The 22,162-nt window shown below is 43.5% G+C and overlaps 1 protein-coding gene across 6 annotated transcripts in view; it reads right to left on the bottom strand.

Annotated features, from left to right (window-relative positions):
- The window catches only part of OCA2 (OCA2 melanosomal transmembrane protein), an 82,187-nt gene that overhangs the window by 12,318 nt on the left and 47,707 nt on the right, over nucleotides 1-22,162 (bottom strand). For 4 of the 6 annotated variants that reach the window (XM_074317610.1, XM_074317608.1, XM_074317609.1 and 1 more), the window contains exons 16-19: nucleotides 21,748-21,895; nucleotides 21,002-21,059; nucleotides 19,268-19,376; nucleotides 15,064-15,191 (exon numbers count right to left, since the gene is read on the bottom strand). In XM_074317610.1, the coding sequence (XP_074173711.1) occupies nucleotides 15,064-15,191; nucleotides 19,268-19,376; nucleotides 21,002-21,059; nucleotides 21,748-21,895 (443 nt within the window). Of the gene's footprint in view, nucleotides 1-116; nucleotides 273-15,063; nucleotides 15,192-19,267; nucleotides 19,377-21,001; nucleotides 21,060-21,747; nucleotides 21,896-22,162 lie in introns of all 6 variants that reach the window. The other 2 variants (XR_012491200.1, XR_002139338.2) reach the window with 2 other exon arrangements.

Genomic DNA, 22,162 nt, shown 5'->3' with positions numbered 1-22,162 from the left:
GTGACGGCTGCCCAGCACCTCTCGAATGTGGCCTCGTCACAGCCATGTCATCATGCTGAATGTGAGAACTGAAAACATCAGCCTGGCCGTGCTTCAGTACAAGCTGAAACCCCCACCTTGTGTCCCGTGGTTTCTTAGCCTTCACTTGAAAGCTGTGGCGCCCAGCAAAGGGAAGTCATCAGTAACACCTTGTATGGGAACAGAGGGTCACTACACTTAGTGCGGTGGTCGCATCGTAAGGTGTGTAAGCAGCACGTCACTACGGTATACACCTGAAGCCAACATAGCACTGCATGTCAACTCCACTTCAATAAATAATAATACTTTTCAAAGGAAATCTAAACAAATAAAAGCTGTGGAGTCCAAGTGTTGGTCATCGAGCGGTTCTCAATCAAGTCCTCTATGATATCAACTAACTCCTGAGGGGGGAGCTACTTAGAGCAGGATTTTCAAGCTCATTCTTTGTCGGGGGCTGCCCTGGTATTGCGGGAGGTTTAGCAGCATCTAACCCAGTGTGACCCAATGTCACACAGGGCGTGAAATCACCCCCTACTACAAATTACTGATTTATAGTCATCCAAATTCTACCAAAATAAAATTTTAAATTGCAAAAAAAAAAAAAAAAAAAATGAAATGTAGCCACATCTTTCATTTTGTTATATACTATTGATTGAAACAAAAGTCGGGTCTAAACTAGATCAAAACTTTCTGCTAGATACCAAATAGCAACGGTCATGTGCACGCGCGTGTGCACACACACATTATGTGCACACCTTCATGTGTACCTCAACTACACCTTAATATATTAGTGTCATATGGTCATCCCAAATCTTACGGTCCGTGGCATGCAGTATAAGACGAAAGAAAGGAAAATATTCAAAATGCTTCAACATTACATCTAGTAACTCAATTCAAAGGAACTGGTCTCAATTGGGGAAAAAAACTCAAAATATGAGGAAAATGCAACATCCAATAAAGTACTCTTTTATAAAATGGCAAACGAAATAACTATGTTAACACCTCACTCTATCAAGCCTAAAGCTGTAAATATACAATGTGTATTTTATACACCATCAAACTAAAGTTTGTGTATAGTTGAAGATTATAATCTCCTCCATCAATTTATACAATGAAAAGGTGACTGCATAGCAATATGAAACCTCGTTATTCTTCTGTGGCAGAAACAGGTTGCAAGAGGCTGATTCCACAAAGGTCTGACATCCTTGCCCCATTGAAATTAGGCAAATACAGTAAGCCAATGCTACTGCTTCTTTCAAAATAATGGATGAGGAGGCTTAAGGGTCCCTCTTACAAGCCAAATACATACTAGATCCCAGATAAAACACTCTTCTAGGGCATTCCTCAATTAGCAAGACGATACAGTGTTTTCCAAGGAACCCCCTGTACCCCCAATGAAAATGTCTCCTGCTCCTGGCAGCCCCCGACTTGGACGGCCAGAAGGGCTGCAGCTGCCTTGAGCTTGAGGCCGACCAAGCTGAAGTCAGAGCATGAGGCGTGAGCAGCAATGAGGTATAGAGAAACCTAGATTCTCGCACTGAACTGAGCTCCTCGAGACAGGTTGGGATTATCCCCTGGCACCCAGTAGAAGCAGACACAGCTGTTTCTGCAGGAAAGCATCCCAAACACAGGCTTTCAGGAGAACCACAGATTAAGATCAAGTAATAAAATGATGATCGAGAATCATCAAGGACTCAAAAAGATAAGCACCATGAGTGAGAATTCAGTCCCAGAATACAGAAGAGGAATTTTGCTTAAAGAAAATAGGCTTGAAGAGTGTAAAAGTATCACTTAATATTGGCCCTTGGTGAGTCAAGGATGTAGGCTGTCATCTCTAGAGTAAACCAGTAAAAGAATACTAAAAGGGTATATAACTGCCAAAAGGGGAAACAGGATTTTAAATAATCTTCAATTGATTCAAATAAAGATAGGGAAGGAAACTGAAAATAAACAGGATCAAATATATGGTGATGGAAGGAGAACTCATTCTGGGTGATGAGCACACAACGTGATATACAGATGATGTATTACAGAATGTACGCCTGAAATCTATGTAACTTTACTAATCATTATCACCCCAATAAATTTTAATTTAAAAAATATATGAAAGGTAAGACTAATAAAAAGATGGCAGATTTAAACCAAACATATCAGTAATGTCATTAAATATAAACAGAATATATTATTAACACTAAAAAGATGGATCGTCAGAATGAATTAAAAATTTTAGTTTCATACCCAATACACGCTATTGGCCAAAGACACATCTACACCATAAAGGTATAGAAAAGCTGAAAGATAAAAGATAGAAATATATATACCTTGCAATGTTTAATAAGTGAAAGTTTTGTAACTCTTTTTTGTTCACCATGAGGAGTTAACAACTCTAAATTTATATGTGCCTGATAACATGGCCTCAAAATATATAAAACATAAATAGAACTACAAGGACAAATAGACAAATTTACAATCATTTTGGGAAGTTGCCTAATTAAGAAAAAATAAACATGAGTCAAGAAATCATAATGAAAATGTAAAATGTTTGAATGAATGAAAATGTAAATACAATTAAAATATATATCAAAACTTGAGGAAATGCAGCTAAATCTGTGCTAATGGGAAATTTATAGCCTTAAATATCATATTGGAAAATATAAAGTATGAATATGAAAAACCAGAGCATCCATCTTCAAAAGTTGGGGGAAATAAAACAACAAATTGAACCCAAAGGAACTGAAAAGGAGAAAATAATAAAATAGAAAATATTCAATTGAGAGTGAAGACTAAAAATTTATACTCATGGGCGACTGAGAGAGATCACATGTCGGAAGCCGTCAGCAATGCGGAGGGGACCATGACTCAGGCTACTTCCAAGAAGATGAGGGAGCAAGTGCAGTTCAGTCACAGCCTTTTCATTTTCACACGTATAGCCACCTGACCCAGCACCATTTGCCCAACAGACACTCATCTCCCCACTGAATTGCTTTGGTACTTCCGTTAAAAATCAATTGAGCACATGTACATGGTCTGGTCCTGGATTCTGGTTCTATACATCTGTCTTGTGCTAATGCCACTTTGTCTTCATTACTCTAGCTTTAGTTTAGTTGTGAAATCGGGTAAAGAAAGTGCCCCAATGCTGCACTTTGAAAAGTGCTTTGGTTATTCTAGGTCCTTAGAATTTCTATGTAAACTATATAGTTAGCTTGTCAATTGCAGCAGAAAAATCAGTTTAAATTTTTACTGGGGTTGTATTGAAACTATAGATTAAGATGGCAAGAATTGCCAACTAAACAAAATTGCAAATTCCTGTCTGTGAATATGGACTATTTGTCCATTTATTTAGTTCTTTTCTTTAAAAGTTTTAGCAACCTCTCAGTATTTTTTGGTATAGAGATCTTAGGCATATTTTGTTAGATTTATTCCTAGTTTTTAAAATGTTTTTGGTACCACTGTGAATACAATTGTTTCTTAAACTAGAACATTAGGTAGCTGGGTTTAGGTCTTTCTTCTTTTCTATTATGAATGTCTAATCTATAAGTTTCCCTTTCAGCCAGCTGCAGCTGCATCCAAAACTTTTTATGTGTTTTATTTTCATTGACATTTATTTTTAAATATTTTCTCATCTCTGATTCATGACGATTAGAATTGTGTTGCTGAATTTCAAGACACTGGGGTTTTCTCAGAGATCTGATTGTTACTGATTTCTGATTAAATCTGTTGTGGTCACAGCACACACAGTGGAATGACACAACTTGTGGGCTCACCATGGCACAGTGCAGCTGTTGGATGGGGTGTCCCACAAACGCCAATCAAACTGAAATGGTGGATAATGTTGTTCATGTATTCTACAGATGTCATGGCTTTCTTGTCTAGATGCTCTGTCACTTTCCGAGAAAAGTGTGATAAAACCTTCTATGACTGTGGAATCGTCTACTTTGTTTTAATTTAGTGAATCAATTGCTTTCTGAGGAACATTTGTAATTGTTATGTCTTCCTGATAAGCTGTCCCATTTGTCATCATTAAACATCCCTCATTATCTCTAATAACACTATTTGTCTTGAAGTCTACTTTAAAGCCATTTTAGCCTTTATGTTTACTGTCTTCATACTACATATTTTTCCATTCACTTACCTCCAATCTGTCTGTATCTTAATATTAAAATGACATCTCTTGTAGGCAGCAAACATTAGTCTTATTTTTGTAACTAGTCCCCCAATACCTTCCTCCTAATTGGAACGTTATACTTAATGTAATTATTGATAGAGTTGCATTCAGGTCAGCAAACTTATTATTTTTTTGTTTGTTCCTAGTTTTCTATTCATGTCTCAGCCCATTTTTCCTGCTTTACTTGAGGCTACTTCAATACTATTTTATTCTTATCAGTTGGCTTTTTATCCAAATATTTTACTTGTATTTTTAGTAGTTACTCCAGGTATTACAATATACATACCTAATTTTTCTACAGTTGGCTTAGTTAATATTTTATTGCATCAAGTAAAATGTATCAGCCTTGACCTCTCATATTTCCCTTCATGTTATAGTTGTCATATGTATTTCACCTACATACAACAAAACTCTCACCAGACAATATTGCAACTTATACTTTCAACAGTCACAACTAACTTTAAAGAACTTCACAGGAGAAAAAAATTTGTTTTAATATTTACCCAACTAGTTACCATTTCTGGTTTCTTTCTTCATTTGCAAAGATCCAGTTAGCCTGCGGTCTCACATCCTTCAGCCTCCACCTGAGGAAACCGAGAGTGATTTCTCTGGGTAAAGAACTGTGGTCTGACAGCTCCTATCTTCCAGTACCTCACGTGGCTGTCCTCCTGTCCCCTGGCCTTCCAGTGACAAGCAGCCCTTCACATCACCGTCTTTGGATGTTAACATGTCCTGTTTTCAGTATCTGTTTCTTTGTCTAGTTTTTAGCAGTTTGGTTGTGATGTATACAGGGTATGATCTTTGATTTTTTACCCTGTTCTTCAAAGATGTTTTTCTCTCCTATCTCTTACTCCTTTGCTAGCAACTCGATATTTATATTGTCCCACAGGAGCACGTGCTTTGATCATTAAAAAATAATTTCTCTCTATGGTCTTCAGATTCAATGACTTGTGTTGCTCTGTTTTTGGTTTACTGGCCTTTTCCTCTGTCACATTTATTCTGTTATTGAACCCATTGGGTTTTTTTATTTAAAGTATTATATTTTTATGTTCTGACCTTTGGTTCTGTTTGATCATTTCTGTTCTTTCCTGAGAACTCCTACCTTTTCATTTACTTCAAATTCATTTTTCTTCACCTCACTGAGCATAGTTATAATAGCCACTTTAAATTCTTCAGTCACTCAACATCTGGGCCATCTTGGGTTTGAGATCTGTTGACTGCCTTTTTCCGTGGAGAATTGATTACATTTTCCTCATTCTTCGTAGGCTGAATCCTTCAGCACTGTCTCCTGGATATGGTAACATATGTAAACTCTGGGTCCTTATAATCTTCTAGGGATTTTTTTGTTTTGTTTTATTTTATTTTGTTTTGTTTTGTTTGCCTTTCTTTTGTTTAGAAGTAGGTGGGGACCACAATTTCCATCTCCCCCTCAGTGAGCAGTGGGTCCAGCTCACACTTTCTGTGACAGTCTGGGTCTATCTCACACACGCAGTGCAGTTGTCATAGTTCACACTCAGTGACACTCTGGGTCTATCTCACACATGGTGCAGTTGTCACAGATCTCACTCTGACAGTCTGGGTCTATCTCACACACGCAGTGCAGTTGTCACAGACTTATTCATTTGAGCCTTGAGCCCTACCATGTTGATGTGTGCCATCCAGCATACCCCTCATTCAGGAGTTAGGCAAAGGCATGTATGGATGGTTCGACCTCTCCAGGCCTTTGCTAGCTGGTCTGGATCTGCCCCACATGAGTTGTTCAGAAACTAAGTTGGGACTTATGCCAGCTCATGCAGAGAGAAATGGGGTGGACGGTTCCTCTGGCTCTTTCCTGAGGTCCCCCCATACTCCAGTCCACAGGGGCTACTTTTCTTGGTTCTCTGGATGGAGAGAGAGGGATGCTATGGGATATTAGTCATCTATACCACCAAGCCACCCTCTGACAGAAGCCTGCCCTGAAGGGACATCCAGGAGAAAGAAAAGCAGGAAAACTACCTCTAAAGAGGGTCACTTCTCCAGGTGCTGACCCTTCTCCACAATCCACCTGCTTTTGCTTATTTTCCAGTGTTCATGGATAGTTTATTTGTGTATTTTGTCCAGTGTTTTAGTTGTAATCAGAGGGAGGAATGAAACTCAACATTCTTTCTTATTATGAAACTCTATTAAAATGGTCCTCTTCAACGCAATTCTATATTTAAAAATAGATTAAATGTGTTACTTCTCCTGTGCCCAAGCCTCCCCAGTTGACCTGTGCATCATCAGCACAGGGACCTGGGCAGGGGCACAGGTAGGACCTGTGTCCCCCTGAAGCCCTCTACAGGTAAGAGAGGTCAGCACCAGTCACACAGCAATTCTGGATAACGAGGGAAGGAATGGGTCGGCCTGACTCCTATCAGAACTGGGCAGAAAACCCGGAAAAGTCTCCATGCCCATCAACTGTACCGAGGGCAGGCCCAAGTACGTCGGTTCTCAAGAAGTCAAGTACAAAGTCAAGGTGCCCTTTGGGTCCTTTTACCAGATGCCCTCTGCTCTACTCTTCCCTGCGGAGTTGTCCTTTTCATGACATCCTAGCTTATTTTCAAATTGTCCCCAACAAAACTGACCCGAGTGAAAAAAATTCTGATGTTTAAAGCCTCTGAAATATATTGCAAGTTCTTACGTGTTTAGCAGCTGATGCATCCAGCTATTTTCACAAACATCTGGAATACATGATAATTATTATTATTTTAGTTGAACTTGAATGACACCATCATTTCTGCAGACTGTCAGAGCTGGGTCTGAAAAGGACTATCACAACTGTTATGAATCTTTTTTGCTACAAACATTGAAAAATAAAAGTGATTGTGTGTCCCTTCCTCCCCGAATGACGTGAGGCAATCCTGTTTGTGAGGCAGCTGTTCCTTACACACTCAGCTATGAGAAGAAGCAACATTTAAATGACCCTCATGTTCACGTGCCTGGGAGCCAATCAGGGACCAATCTCTCTTTCTACAAATAACCTTCTTCTTATGGTGCTCCTCCACACTGGAATCAGAAATCCACTTAAATGCATCTATGGGGTAAAAATGAATCCTATCTATGGTTATATGCCATGAAGGAGAAACATTAGAAGTGACTTGAATAATTACTGAAAAACACCACATTAAAGGAATAAAATAATTGTTGATTTTTGTTGAGTGTTTTTCATAGTGATAGCACTGTATTTTCTTGTGTTTTCATTTGGTTAGTTTTCTTGTTTTAAGGCAAGAAGAATAAGCCATTGGTGCATTTGAGCTTGTAAACAGAACTACTGGTGGCCACTCTCTGACCCCCTTCCCTCCCAGGGCGGCGTGTAGATGACGTTGCTCTCTACCAGCACACTTTAAGTTAATTTTCCCAGTAAATGAACATTCTTTCATTCACATTATGTTATTTCTCAGTTAATCTTAACATTTCTCAAGACAGCTGAGAATAGAAGAGATATATGACTTTTATATTATAAGCCCTAGGGCTTATGAATAAAGGGAACTTATACCCAAAAATAATTCACACAAGAAAGTGAAGGATTGCCAAGGACAATTTACAAGGCTGCAGTGAAGCCTGGTTTGGAATTTGGTTGAGTTATTCACTATTCACGTGAAATTATTACATGCAACCTAAAATTAGAGCCTTTATCCTACCTATTATTAGCGCTGTTATTATTTTCAGTGACAGTCTTGGCATAGCTAAAGATATCCCACTGGCAGAGACACAAATAAATCCAGACGCACAGAGGCCTCTCCAAATCTCCTGGACACCCAAAGAAGGGAATGAATACAAAGCACGGACGCGCCCACATGGAGAACTCATTGTTCAGAAGCCAAGAAATCACCAAAGCTTTCTAAGTTTGCCAAGAAATAGCAAAATTATTTTTTCTCTTTTTTCTCAGTTCAAGATTCTGACAAAAATATTCTTACGAGCAGCCTTCTTAGATGAACCACTCTCCACAGCGCCTGTGACAATTATTATGAATGACACACGGTTTGATTTCGAAGCATCAGTATTTTGTAAATATGAGATCCTCGTAAACCAACATTCTACATGGCTCAGTCCCTGTATTGTTTGACGCATACGACCCCTGGGTGCCAGGCATTGTGAGGCTGGGGACACAGCAGGCACCAGCAAGGACATATTCACTGACTCCTGGGGCTTTCTATTCTGGTGACACAAGACCGGCAAATTTACATATACACGCAACACACACATGCACATGCTCACACACAAAGCATATTTAGGTGATAACCTGTTGCAAGAGAAGGAAAGCAGGGAAGGAGCAAACAAGTGATAGGAGGCCCTTTCCTCAGGCCCAGGAGCCCCGAGGATGCAGACTTGAGAGTGCCTGGCAGGGCAGCAGCAGCCACCAGGTGGCAGTGACAAGTGCAAACGCACACTCACGCAGCGAGGGGCCACCGGGGCTGGGCTCAGTGAGCAAGGAGTCCGTGGCGGGAGTGACACCAGTGGGGGGGGGGGGGGGAGCAGCAGGTCGCTTCAGCCTCTGAGCCGCATCTACTCACTTCATTGCAGTGCGATGACAGCACGCTGCTGTCAGGACACCAAACACGGCTGTTCCTGCCAAAGCCTGCAGGGAAATGCATGGTGTCGCAGCAACAGAGGGACAGCTTCTGTTCAGTTTCCCCAAAAGAGCCCAGAGGCCCTGGAGGACCAGCTTCCCAATGCACGAAGCACAGTGGAAGCACCGCCTCATTCAAGATTCTCACACTGGCTGGGAGGCCATGAAATCCATGACTGTCCCAGAGCCCTAAGACAGCCAGCGACTCTTGTTTTCTTCTTACGGTTATAAATATGGGTTTAAATGTGTTTCTTAAAATATTTAAGCTAATAACAAAGAGAATACAAATATGATCTATAACCTCAAAACACTGTGAAAATAGTTGCAAAGAAAATTTAACAACGTAGTACCTCAATAGAGGGGAAGAAGAAATATCAAGGAAACACAACAGTACATCAAATATACTGGTATATCAAAAATCAAAAATACACAACAGCATATAGTTTAAAATTAGATCCAAATACATGTTCTTTCCTAGAAACCAACTAACAACAACATGACACATTAAAAATAAGTGAATGGGCCATTTCAGGAGACTTCTAGGTCAGACAAAACAGCACAGACCCTTCTCCTGCTCATCTCTGCTAAGCACAGCTAGGAAGCCTGGAAACAAATCGAGTAAGAGGAAAGTGAACTGGTGCAGGACCTCTGCAGCATGACATCTTCGTCCCCCCCCCCCAACCAGCACCTCCCAGCCCCCAACACGACAAGAGGAGGCCCTGGGAGAGACGGTGCCTCTGACAATCCCAGGGGACTATGGCTCCCTCGCCAACACAGGTGCAGGAGGCATTCTTCTCCCTGCTGAGAACTAGCTGCTGGGGGGCAAGGCCTGCCTTCCTGCTAAGGCATCGCTGGGGCAGCCGCAGGGTTCCGGGAGGGGCACCCCACCACAGCGCATAGCTCCGGGAGTGCTCTGAGACCCCACAGGAAGAGGGTCCCGTTATAACCAAAACTCAGCCTAGATGGGGACTGTCCCAGGGATGCCCTGAGCTCTGCAGCTGCCCTGGAGGGGGGACAACCACCATCGCTGGCAGAGGAGAAAGCAAGCTTCCTCCCCTGGACAGGCCACGATGTGGGGACACGATGTGTCCAAAAGCCCTGGCTGAATGGGGTGTGCAGGTTGCCAGGCGGCCCGCTCCCCACATAGACGCCTGCACAGGGCCTGCTCCTCGTCCCGTGAGGACGGAACACCGAGGGGCCAATCCGGCCCCAGAGCACACACAGGCACCTGCAGGGCACCTGCTCACCCAGCGGTGGTCTGCAGAGCTGGCATCACCTACATGGACCTGGGGGACTCTCGGAGAACATTCTGGACATACTGCCCCCGGCTGCGAGAACATGTGACAGGGACCCCCTTGGTGGCCTCTCAACATCAGACAGCAAGGAAGGAGGACAAAGGGGAAGAAAGCCCTGAGAGAGCCTGTGTGTCACTAGTGCTCTCTGAGCCTCCGTCTGCCAAGGGGGCTGCTATGAGCGAAGGGATTCACGCTGGGGGATGTGGCACAGCACACACGCCGAACACGGCCTCCCAACCAGCACACACTGCCCTGCATATGACCCACCTAGTAAGCTTCTCCCTGAACCCCAATCTGTCAGTCAGCCAGTCTGTCCTTCCTGCTGGTACTGAGGACGCACAGCTGTCACGATGGAGCGACCTTCGCAAAGCCCACGGTCCCCTTCCGGTCCTGGCACTGTGAGTCACCCTCTTTCACTTGTTGACTGAAGACTCCAGGACTCACGGACTCCCCCCAACCCGCACTCAGGGCCTCATGAGAAAGAGTCCTGGCTCAGAAGGTGTGCGGGGAGACTGAAGCGAGGACTGAGGTGATGTCGAACTCCAGCTGCTCACTAGACACACCTTCTATTCCTGAAAGGCAAGCCCTGGAAACCTGCTTCCCCAGGGCTCTGGCACATGCCCTCCTGTCCCCACCCACCAGCCACAGAGCATCTTCCGCTCCCTTGGGAGGGTCCAGGAGACTGGAAGCCCCAGAGCCTGACTGAAAACTGGAGAACTACTGGCACTTGCATTACTCTGGCCCACTCTCATGCTCAGGAATGAATCTTCAATATTTGGGGAGCATTTCTCCCATATAACAAGGTGTCTTTTCATTCTAGAGAAATTTTAAGTTGATGTTTCACTTGACAGTATCAGGAAACCCTTTTTTATTTTCCCTTAGAATAACATGCAGCACAGAAACTCTCCCGATTCAAGACATTGGTCTCAGCCTCTGACAGGATCTTTAAAACGATGGATGTACTTTGCCGGGCACCTGGCACGAAAATGTTGCTTTTAACACGATGCCTTTGGATATGCTTAAACTCTCGCCTTTCCCTTTATTCGTCAGGTGGGGATCAAAGTCACAGCTCAGGTTGTCACTTCCTTCAGCTCTGACACCGTTCCTCCTGGAGTCTGGAGTGACAGCCATGACACCGCTGGCGGGTGGGCATCGAGCAGGCTCAGGGCTTCACTACCCACGGGCCCTAAGCTGAGGAAGCCCAGGACCCAGTGGGGGCCCAGGCCGGGGTGGCAGAGGCCCTGCCCTGTAGGCTGGCACAGTCTCCCGGGAACAGGCAGGAGGGAGCCCTCACCCCGAACGACGTAAAGTCTGGGGACCTTCCCAGGAGACGCTTCAGAGGCAGGATGCTGAGTCCGGGATTCACGGCCGACTCAGCAGTAGGGCGACTTCCGAGGGCTGTGCTGCGGCCTCGGTGTGGGAGCGCGGGCGGGCCAGGTGCTGAGGCTGTGCTCCCGCAGGTCACAAGGGAGGTGGCCGCTGTCCCCGCGGGCAGCGACCAGGGGAAGGGAGGGACGCAGCAGGAAGCAGGAAAGTGTCTCCTGGTCGCCGGAGCTCAGGACGCAGGACGAGGGAGTAGCGAGTCTGCTCTAGACCCCACCCCCGGAATATCAAAGCGCAGTCACCACCCTCTCTGCACTGTGGAGTTCCGAGGGTCGCACAGGGCCACACTGCTGGGACCCTGCGTGCCTGGCCTGCGGCCGCCCTGCTCAACCTGTTCACTGTCTGGCAGTGGTTTCCTTTTAGAAGTAGGCAACGCCAGTAGCCCAGGTCAAGGGCAGTGATGGATCGAATTGCCTGACTTCCAACATTTCCTCCCCAAAAGGTAAGAGAAACAAGAAGGGGAAGATAAACTCTGCACAGCCATGCCTTCCCCACAACCTGAAGACAGAGAACACCAAAAGGGCAAGATGACTGTAAATAAGAAGCGAACATCGCACCCAAGCCAGCGCGCTAGCGCCCCTCCCCCAGGAGGCAGAGAGGGGGCTTCCGGGAAGGCCCAGGGCACGGTGCAGGGCCATGGGGGGCGACCGTGGGCGGGTCCCAGCCGGGCTCCACAAGGCGCAGGACCCTGGTGTGGCTCTGCCGGACGCCCAGCGGTGGGGGATGGGGAGGGGCCTGGGGGCAGAGAACTCAGGAAGGGAGAAGCTGCTTTGGACAACTGAGTGGTTACTGTGAAAAGCAGGAAAGGAGGCCGAGTGGGGGCCTGCAAGTCAAAAGCACGCAAAGTCGTTCTGCTGACAGAAGAGGGCGCCATTACATAGAAATTGTTTTTAAAAACAAGCAAACCCAATACCATAAAATTTACAAGAAGAAAGTGAAGTCACGCATACAGATACAGCAAGAAAACATCGGGAACTGAAATTTCACACATCAACTGAGGAAAATTCCCCTCCAAAAACCCATGAAGCAGAATAAAACTGCATGCCCACATTTCAAACAGAATAAATATGCTAGAGCACGCTTCTAAAAACACAAACATCCAGCAGAAACTCAGAAACAGAACACAGAAAAGGACAAATAGATACAGACGACGCACTTGACAAAATCCAATACGCTTTCTGATAAAAAAAAAATTCACAACAAACTAGGCATATATTGGAACCTTATCAGCTGATAAAGGGCCTCCCGCTAACAGTATGTGTAAAGGTTAAAAACTGAATGTTTTTCCCCTAAGATCAGGAACAAGGTGTGGATGTCAGTGCTTTTCAGCACTGAACTGGAGCTTCTAGTCAACAAGACAAGAAAAAAAAGAAACAGGAAAAAAAAACAGGAAGGTGGTTGGGGGACAGAGAGTGTGAGCTGGTTAAAGACATCCAGATCAGAAAAGGAAGAAACTAAAATGTCTTTATCTGCAGATTGCATGAAAGAAAATTCTAAGGAATCCAAGAGCTGCTAGGCTAATAAATGGGTTCAGCAAGGTGACCGATATAAAAGATTAATGGCATTCTATACAATAGAAATGTACATTTAGAGTATAAAATTAAGGAAACAATTAGGTTCAAAATACCATCCAAAAGAATATAACACACAGAAATGTAACATAAGAAATGCAAAACTTGTACCAAAATGTTTTTAATTACCCTTCAAAACACACCACTACGAAAATGAAAAGAAAGCCAAAGACTGAAAGAAAATATTTGCAAATCATAAAACTGATGAAGGATTTGTATCCAGGATATATAAAGAACTCTTAGAACTCAATAAAAAGGCAAACAACATAAATGAAAAATGGTGAAAACATCTTAACAGAAATTCACCAAAAGAGATATAGAAATGGCTAGTCACTGAAAAGACTCTGAGCGTCACAATGAGGTACCACTTCTCACTACCTACCAGAATGTCTATAATCAAGAAGGAGGTAACAGTGAGAACACAGAGAAACTGGAATCCTATCCTATCGCTGGGGGGCACGTAACATGGTACAGCTACTGTGGGAAACATTTTGGTCATTTCTTAAGAAGCTAACCTTATGATAAACCTAGCATCTACCCAAAAGAAATGAAAACATACACACTCGTATATTCACACAAAGACGCATACTCAAATGTACACAAACATTTGCAATAGCAATATTCATAATACCCCAAATTGGAAGCAGTATTGATAAATGTGTAAATAAAATATAGAGCATCCATATCACAGAATTCTCTTCAGCAGTAAACCACATGAGCTAAAGACAAACACTAGAACACAGAGACTTCAACATCAGGATTCTAATTTTTAAAACCAGATAGAAAACACTACACGATATGATTCCTTTTAGATGGAAAGTACAAGAGAGGTAAATCAGTCAACAGAAAGGAGACCAGTGATGCCTACAGGTGGAGTTGGAGCTAGAATTGACTGTAAATGGCATGTTTGGGGGATGATGGAAAGGTTCTAAATTTACTAGAAATCATCAAATCATAAACTTAAGATGGGTGAATTTTAGGATATGTAAATTATATCTCAGTAAAGTTGTTTTAAAAATTCCAGTGTTTACCCCTCCACCCCATCAACCCAAAGTGAAGTATAAAATTGAGGAAAATATGACATATAATTGAGGAAAAAATCCAGATGAGACAGCAGTTTATAGCTGGAGTAAACATTAACTGGGGCAGAGACTTTCAAAGGCCAGTCATAAAAACAGTAACCAGAACATTCCCCTTCATATTCTACAGGTTCAGTGGGGAAAGAACACTTGGAAGAGGAGAGGTGACATTTGTGAGTAGGGAACAGAGGACACATCGTATAATTCACTATTCCCTGAAAGATTGCAAAGGCCCACATGAGTCACTTGGTTACAACTACACAATCCATTATGAGTCAAATCATAGGTTTCAAAGACCTGTCTTAAAAACAATTAGAAAAAAATAGTGCTAAGGTTTTAACCCAGAGAGGAATTAAAAACGAATGGTCTGTCATCAGCAAGTTAAGGCGATTAATGTGACACATTTAAGTGCGCTTGAGGGGATCTTGTGGGGAGTAGGACTTTTCTACATCAGTAAAGCTTGGTATTTGAGAACACAAGTTCATAAATCAAGTCTCAAGATTGAAAAGTACTGTGAATAATTCTGTAAGACTATAACTAAAACAATACATATTATTCACTTGTTTCTCTAAGGTAGACTTTTCCACGAAAACATAGAATATTTAGTTAAATATTACACAAAATGAAAAGGGTCAAGTAATGTTATCCTGTAAACTTGCTGTAAGAAGTCATTTTGCTCCAAACCCAACTTAGAGCAAACTGTATTTTACAGCAAATGAATTTCGAACAAGTTTAAAAACCCCAAAGATAATTCAAGAAAAAAACAACGGCAACCAACTAAACAATTTTATCAGAAATATTTAGGTGGCTAAGATTAAAGCTGGTTTAACTTAGAGCCTAAATACAACCTCTATCATTTTCCACTCAGTGAATATGTGGAAAGACACTTTCTTCATTCACTAAATAAAATATGAAATATAAAATCTAGGTAAAAGATCACATTGCAAAAGTTCTAAAGTCTTACCTCCATCAGAATAAAGAGTGCTGCAAAGAACAGAAGTGTTGCCCATTCTACTCGGTGTAGAATTATCTCGAAATCATGGATATCAGCTAAAATTAGCAACCAGATGGCACCCAGAATAGCAATCCACCCTGGAAAACATAAATGGACATACAGATATAGTTCAATTGTTAACACACTAATTAATTTTTCATCTTCTGATCGCTTTTTTCTTTATTAAGGATAACTCATTCTACAAACTGAACATATTTAAAATGTACAATTTATATTTTAGTTAGTGTATACCCACATGACACCAATACTACAAGCAAGATAACGAACTTCAACACCCCACTGACACCAATGGACAGATCTTGCAGACAGAAAATCAACAAGGAAACAGCAGCTTTAAATGATACATTAGACCAAATGGATTTAATTGATATTTTAAGAGCATTTCACCCCAAAGCAGAATATATATTCATTTCAAGTGCACAAGAAACATTTTTCAAGACAGACCACATGTTAGGCTACAAAAGAAGTTTCAATAAATTTAAGAAGACTAAAATTTTGTCATGTCTTCTCTGACCACAACAGTAAGAAACTTGAAATCAACTACAAGAAAAAACTGAAAAACACACAAACACATAGAGCCTAAATAACATGCTACTAAACAATGAATGGGTTAATAATGAGATCAAGGAAGAAATCAAAATGAAAACACAATGACCCAAATAGGACACAGTGAAAGCAGTTCTAAGAGGGAAATTCATAGCAATATAGACCTACCTCAAGAAACAAGAAAAATCTCAAATAAACAATCTAACCTTACACCTAAAGGAACTAGAAAAAGAACAGCAAACAAAGCCCAACGTAAGTAGAAGGAAGGCTATAATAAAGATCAGAGCAGAAATAAATGAAACAGAGTCTAAAACAACAACAACACACAATACAAAAGATCAACAAAACCAAGAGCTGGTTCTTTATAAAGATAAATAAAATTGATAAACCTTTAACCAAACTCATCAAGAAAAAAAGAAAGAGGACCCAAATAAAATGAGAAATGAAAGAGAAGTAACAAGTGACACCACAGAAATACAAAGTATTGTATGAAAATACTATGAACAATTATATGCCAACAAATTGGACAATCTAAAAGAATTGTATTAATTCCTAGACACATACAGTCTTCCAAGACTTAATCAAGAAGAAACAGAAAATCTGAACTGACTGATCACTACTAATGAAATCAAATCAGTAATAAAAAAATTTTAAAAATCCAACAAATAAAAATCCTGGACCAGATGGCTTCACAGGTGAATTTTACCAAACATTCAAAGGAGAATAAACACCTGGACTTCTCAAACTATTCCCAAAAATTCAAGAGGAGGGAGGCCTCCCAAGTTCATTTTACGAAGCCACCACTACCCTGATTCCAAGACCAGACACAGACATTACAAAAAAAAGAAAATTATAGTTTGATGTCCCTGATGAACATAGATGCAGAAATCCTCAACAAAATATTAGCAAACAGAATTCAGCAATACATTAAAAATATCATACACCACGATCAAGTGGGAGTTATGCCTGGGATGATTCAATATCCTCAAATCGATTAACATGATACACCACATAAACAAAATGAAGGATAAAAATCATATGATCATATCAATAGATGCAGAAAAAGCGACAAAATCCAGCATCCACTAATGATAAAAACTCTCAGCAAAGTGGGAATAGAGGGAAACTCAACATAATAGAGGTCATACTGGGGGTACCAAAAAAATGTATACAAGTGGACACTTTGGTCAACATTGCTCAAGCAGTAGTTTACTATAATCAGAAGTGTCTGGATGCTGATGGTAACCACTTTGAGCATCTCTTGTAATTGCAGAAGTCAAACGTGACTATCAGTATATATTGAGTATTACAATTTTAATATAGTTTTCCTTTCTTAAAATGTGTATACATTTTTTGGCACCCTCAGTATATGACAAACTCACAGCTAGCATCATATTCAATAGAGAAAAGCTAAAAGTATTCTCCTTAAGATCAGAAATAAGACAGGATGTCCACTTTCACCATTTTTATTCAACGTAATACTGTAAGTTCTAGCCACAGCAATCAGACAAGAAAAAGAAATAAAAGCATCCAAATTGGAAAGGAAGAAGTAAAAACTGTCAGTATTTGCAGATGACATGATACTATATGGAGAGAATCTTAAGGATTCCACAAAGAGCTATCAGAACTGATAAGTGAATTCAGTAAAGTAGCAGGATACAAATTAGTATTCAGAAATTGGTTATATTTTTATATACCAATAACAAACTATCAGAAAGAGAAATTAAGAAAATAATCCCGTTTACAGTTGCATCAAAAAGTAAAATACCTAGGAATAAATTTAACCAAGGAGGTAAAAGACCTGTACTCGGAAAATTACAAAACACTGAAGAAATAAATTGAACAAGATAGAAATAAATGGAAGTATATATACCATGCCCATGGATAGGAAGAATTATGGTTAAAATGACCACACTACCCAAAACAATACATAGATTCGATGCAATCCCTGTCAAAATACCAATGGCGTTTTTTACAGAACTAGAACAGTAATCCTAAAATTTATATGGAACCATAAAAAAACCCAAATAGCCAAAGCAATTCTGAGAAAGAAGAACAAAGATGGAGGTATCACACTACCTGACATCAAATCATACTACAAAGCTGTTGTAATCAAAACAGCATGGTACTGGGCCGGGCCGGTGGCTCAGGTGGTTAGAGCTCCGTGCTCCTAACTCCTAAGGCTGCCAGTTTGATTCCCACATGGGCCAGTGGGCTCTTAACCACAAGGTTGCCGGTTCGACTCCCTGAATCCCGCAAGGGATGGTGGGCTCTGCCCCCGCAACTAACATTGAACACGGCACCTTGAGCTGCCGCTGAGCTCCCAGATGGCTCAGTTGGTTGGAGCATGTCCTCTCAACCACAAGGTTGCTGGTTCGACTCCCGCAGGGATGGTGGGCTGGGCCCCCTGCAACTAGCAACAGCAACTGGACCTGGAGCTGAGCTGCATCCTCCACAGCTAAGACTGAAAGGACAACAACTTGAAGCTGAATGGCACCATCCACAACTAGCATTGAAAGGACAACAACTTAACTTGGAAAAAAAAATAAAGTCCTGGAAGTACACACTGTTCCCCAATAAAGTCCTGTTCCCCTTCCCCAATAAAATCTTAAAACAAAACAAACAAAACAAAAAAAAACAGCAAAAACCAGCATGGTACTGGCATAAAAACAGACACATAGATCAATGGAACAGAATAGAGAGCCCAGAATAAACCCACATCTATACAGTCACTTAGTCTATGACAAAGGAGGCAAGAATATACAATGGGGTAAAGACAGTCTATTCAGTACATGGTGGACAGATACATGCAAAACAATGAAACCGGACCAATTCTTGCACCACCTACAAGAATAAACTCAAAATGGATTAAAGATTTAAATGTAGGATCTAAAACCATAAAACTCCTAGAAGAAAACATAGACAGTAAACTCTTACACTGCGACCTCGACACCGGGTTTGAGGAATGAGAACGCAGAATGCAGTGGTAGTGGGGAATGAGAATGCAATAGTGAAAGCAAGAGATGGGAAACCAAGGGAAGGAGGTGAGAGAAGGGGGTTCCGCTGGCAGGGACACTGGGGTGTCACTGGATAAGGAGAGGGTGCTGTGCGGATCTCCTGTAATTCTGCAGCCCTTTCACAGCCTCTCATCTCATAGGTGGTCAGGTTACACAGACTCAGCCCTGTGGCCCTGCTGATGTCACTTTCTGTCTCTTTTAGGAACAGTTTAAAGGTGTGGTTACTGACAGAGATGATAGTATCTAGTCTGTTCCATATCCCTTCTGATGTTAAATTCTGGAGGGGCTGAGACTGCAGGCGCTGGACATACCTCCCCTCCCTCCCCTCTCCTCCCCTCTCTTCCCTCGCCTCCCTTCCCCTCCCTCTTCTCCCCTCCCTTGCCTCTCCTTCCCTCCTCTCCCTCATCTCCCCTCCCCTCTCCTTCCTCAAGAAAATAAAACAGGAGGCAGTGCAGTAAGGCACCCCTTTTCCTGCACCCCTGCCCTTGCTGACCCTGCCCAGTGTGGGGGAGCAAGCTTTGAAACCTTTCCTTCCTGACTGTGATGTTAGCTGCAAAGCCCAGCAACAAAACCCCAGCAGTGAGACTCACCTAGATCCAGGTGAATGCCGGGGAAAAACGAATTGAGAAAGAACATGAAGATGACAAACCCCAGCACTGTGAGGCATTTGGCGAGCAGGATCCTGTCCGCTATCCCGTGCTGTGAGAGAGGAAAACAACCTTCTCATTCCTGCCCCATGGCCGTCGTCCTGTGTGACCTGAATCACTACAGATTTCTCTTTGTGACAAAAAACAGAACAACTTGAACTTGAAAGAAGATAATGAGGAAATGTGTTACAAGGAAAACCGTACAGATTCAAGAGTAGAGCACCCAAAATCCTTATGAAAAATAAACAATAAATTCACAGTGCAGTGCAATCCTTTTATAAACACCTGGCTAAATACCTCTTCAATATGACAGAGAAAGTGCTACACTGTTCCCAGCCCACTGCAAGCATCAGGTGAGATGCTGGCAGAGCCGCTGGGAGACGACACATGACCCCAGGGACCTGGCCTTGAAGATACATGCATTTCCACAGGTGCTGGTGCGCGTCGCCTTTTGCTCCCACTCTCTCCCATGTGCAAATCCCTGCTCACGATGGAGCTGAGGTTGACACGTTCTTGCAATAATAACATGCTGAAGTCTTACCGGGTCCCTTCATGCAGCGCTCATGGGGACGCTGGGGATCCCGGAGGGCACTCAGCACGCCCCTACATGACAGGAGGACACCATGTTCTAGGTGGGGAAGGATGAGCCGGAAGACACACTGTGCCCAGCAGCACTCATTGCTCTCAGAGTTGCAGACCAGCAGCCTGTGGGCCTGACCCACAGAGAGAGGCAGAGCGAGGAACCCCAAGGGTCTGTGCTCCCAAGGCCACGGCCAGACGGGCTGGGCAGGGAGTGTGGCCCCCACACACATACTGATGGGCGCCAGGTCGTCCTGCCCCCAGGCCGCTGTGGGGGTCGTGCTCCACCATGTGAAATGTCTCAGGTGGGATCCCACAGGCACATCTGTCTGTCTGTCTGTCTAGCGTTAGAATTAGCCACACGTAGACAGGTGAGAACTCTTAGCAGCAACCCGGGACACTGCCAAGCTCCTTGCTTCTGCCCTGCACCTCTCCCCAGCCCTCGCCCACCAGGGACAGACAGGTACAGGGCCTCTTCCCTACCCCACAGCCAGAGCGCAGTCTAGCAAGGCAGGCAGGGTCTGTGCGAGCCTGGGGCCCAGACAGTGTCACAGCCACACCCTTCCTCCACAGCACAAAGCCCCAAGAACACACTACCCCCCAGGACCCCAACCCCAAAGTTCCCTTCGGCCAAGGACAAAATGCTCTCATCACAATTAGAGAGTAGATCTTCAGTCTCTCCCTAGGAAAGAAATGGCATGGATTTAAAACTTCACAGAAACCGGAATGAGTCCTCACAGATTCTGAGAGGCACTCTCTCGGCCGGGGGAGGGCGTTACGTGTTCTCATGTGGGCTGAGGATGTCCACAGGCGCGGGAAGGTGAGCAAAATCACCCAAAATGAGCTGTCGCTCCGGAAGGCAGAGAGTAGGCCACCTCACCCCATGTGTGTCCCTAACGCTGCTCCATCTCAGGCTTCTCTTGTCCAAAAAATGGAAACCACGGACCCGCCTCTCAGGCTCAGGGAGCCACGGCACCCACATTTACCACAGGAAGGGAACAGAAAGTGTAACCTTTCGATTTGTGGACAAAGCGAGCCTCAGTCTCCTCTTCCAGAGGCGAGTCAGAAACCCCTGAGAAAAGAAGCCGCAGGACATACCTTCCTTTCCAGCTCCTGGATGTTGGTCTCCCAGTTCTTGTCTTCTTGTGAGATCTGTCTGAAACAGAAAAGGGCAGACTCGTCCTCCGGGGAGCGTCTAGCCGGCAGGTCGGCAGAATGCCCACTAAGGGGCGCCTGGTGGGGCTGTGAGGTGGGTGGGACATGCCTAGTTGTGGCAGGGGAGCTGGGTGAACGGGTTGGGAAAGATGCTTGCTCTGTGTTTCTAAAGAAAAACAACACATGAGATGATGGAATGTCTGGTGAAATGTGAGGGAGCACAGGAAATGTCGGCGGACACTGGCCTGTCTTCTCACCCTTAACCTGGGCTGCTATCAGCATACCGCAGAGCCAAGGGAAGGTGACCCAAAACTGGCCCATGAGAGGCTTAGCACAGCTTCTGACACCCAAACATACTCATTACCATATTTTCCCGAAAATAAGACCGGGTTTTATATTAATTTTTGCTCCAAAGGACGCATTAGGGCATATTTTCAGGGAACGTCTTATTTTTTCATGTACAACAATCTGCATTTATTCAAATACAGTCATGTCATCTTCTGGAGCATCATCATATCGTACTAAATGCATCCGTCTGGCTGATGATCTTAACTGGGGCTTATTTTCGGGGAAAACACAGTAGCACGCAGTTCGTGGTGACATGGTGTGCTCTGAAGAACACTCGTGTGACCTGACGGAATCGCCCATGTGGGCACTAGGGGCGATAGGGGAGGTCGCCCTGTGGGTACCTGTGGAAGGTGTGCAGCCGGTGGGCCAGCAGCTGCTGCAGCTCTAGCACCTTCCCCAGAAGCAGGCCGCGCACCGCTGTCTCTTCTCTGCTGGCAGGGCTGATGCGCTGTGCGGTCAGGTGCCACACGTGGATTTCGTGCTTCAGCTCTGCGGAACAAGAACGTCAGCGGACACCCACAACCCCACTGCCTTCCAGGGACCGGAAGCACAGTCGCGGATATGCAGATAACCAAGGGCCAAACCACACAGCAGGGCTGTGAAGCATCTGTGTCATCGGAACCAGGGGACAGAGCTGACTGTTCAAAGTCACATGGATCCCAAGTCATGCAATTTCACCTCTCTGCGCAAAGAATCAATTTTGGAATAGACATATCAGAGCCAGCACGCAATACCCTTCCCATCCCAGGAAGTTAA

The sequence above is a fragment of the Rhinolophus sinicus genome, linkage group LG13 (genome assembly GCF_036562045.2).
Source record: "Rhinolophus sinicus isolate RSC01 linkage group LG13, ASM3656204v1, whole genome shotgun sequence".
In the NCBI taxonomy this organism is placed as follows: Eukaryota; Metazoa; Chordata; class Mammalia; order Chiroptera; family Rhinolophidae; genus Rhinolophus; species Rhinolophus sinicus.
This window is presented reverse-complemented; position numbering and strand designations above follow the sequence as displayed.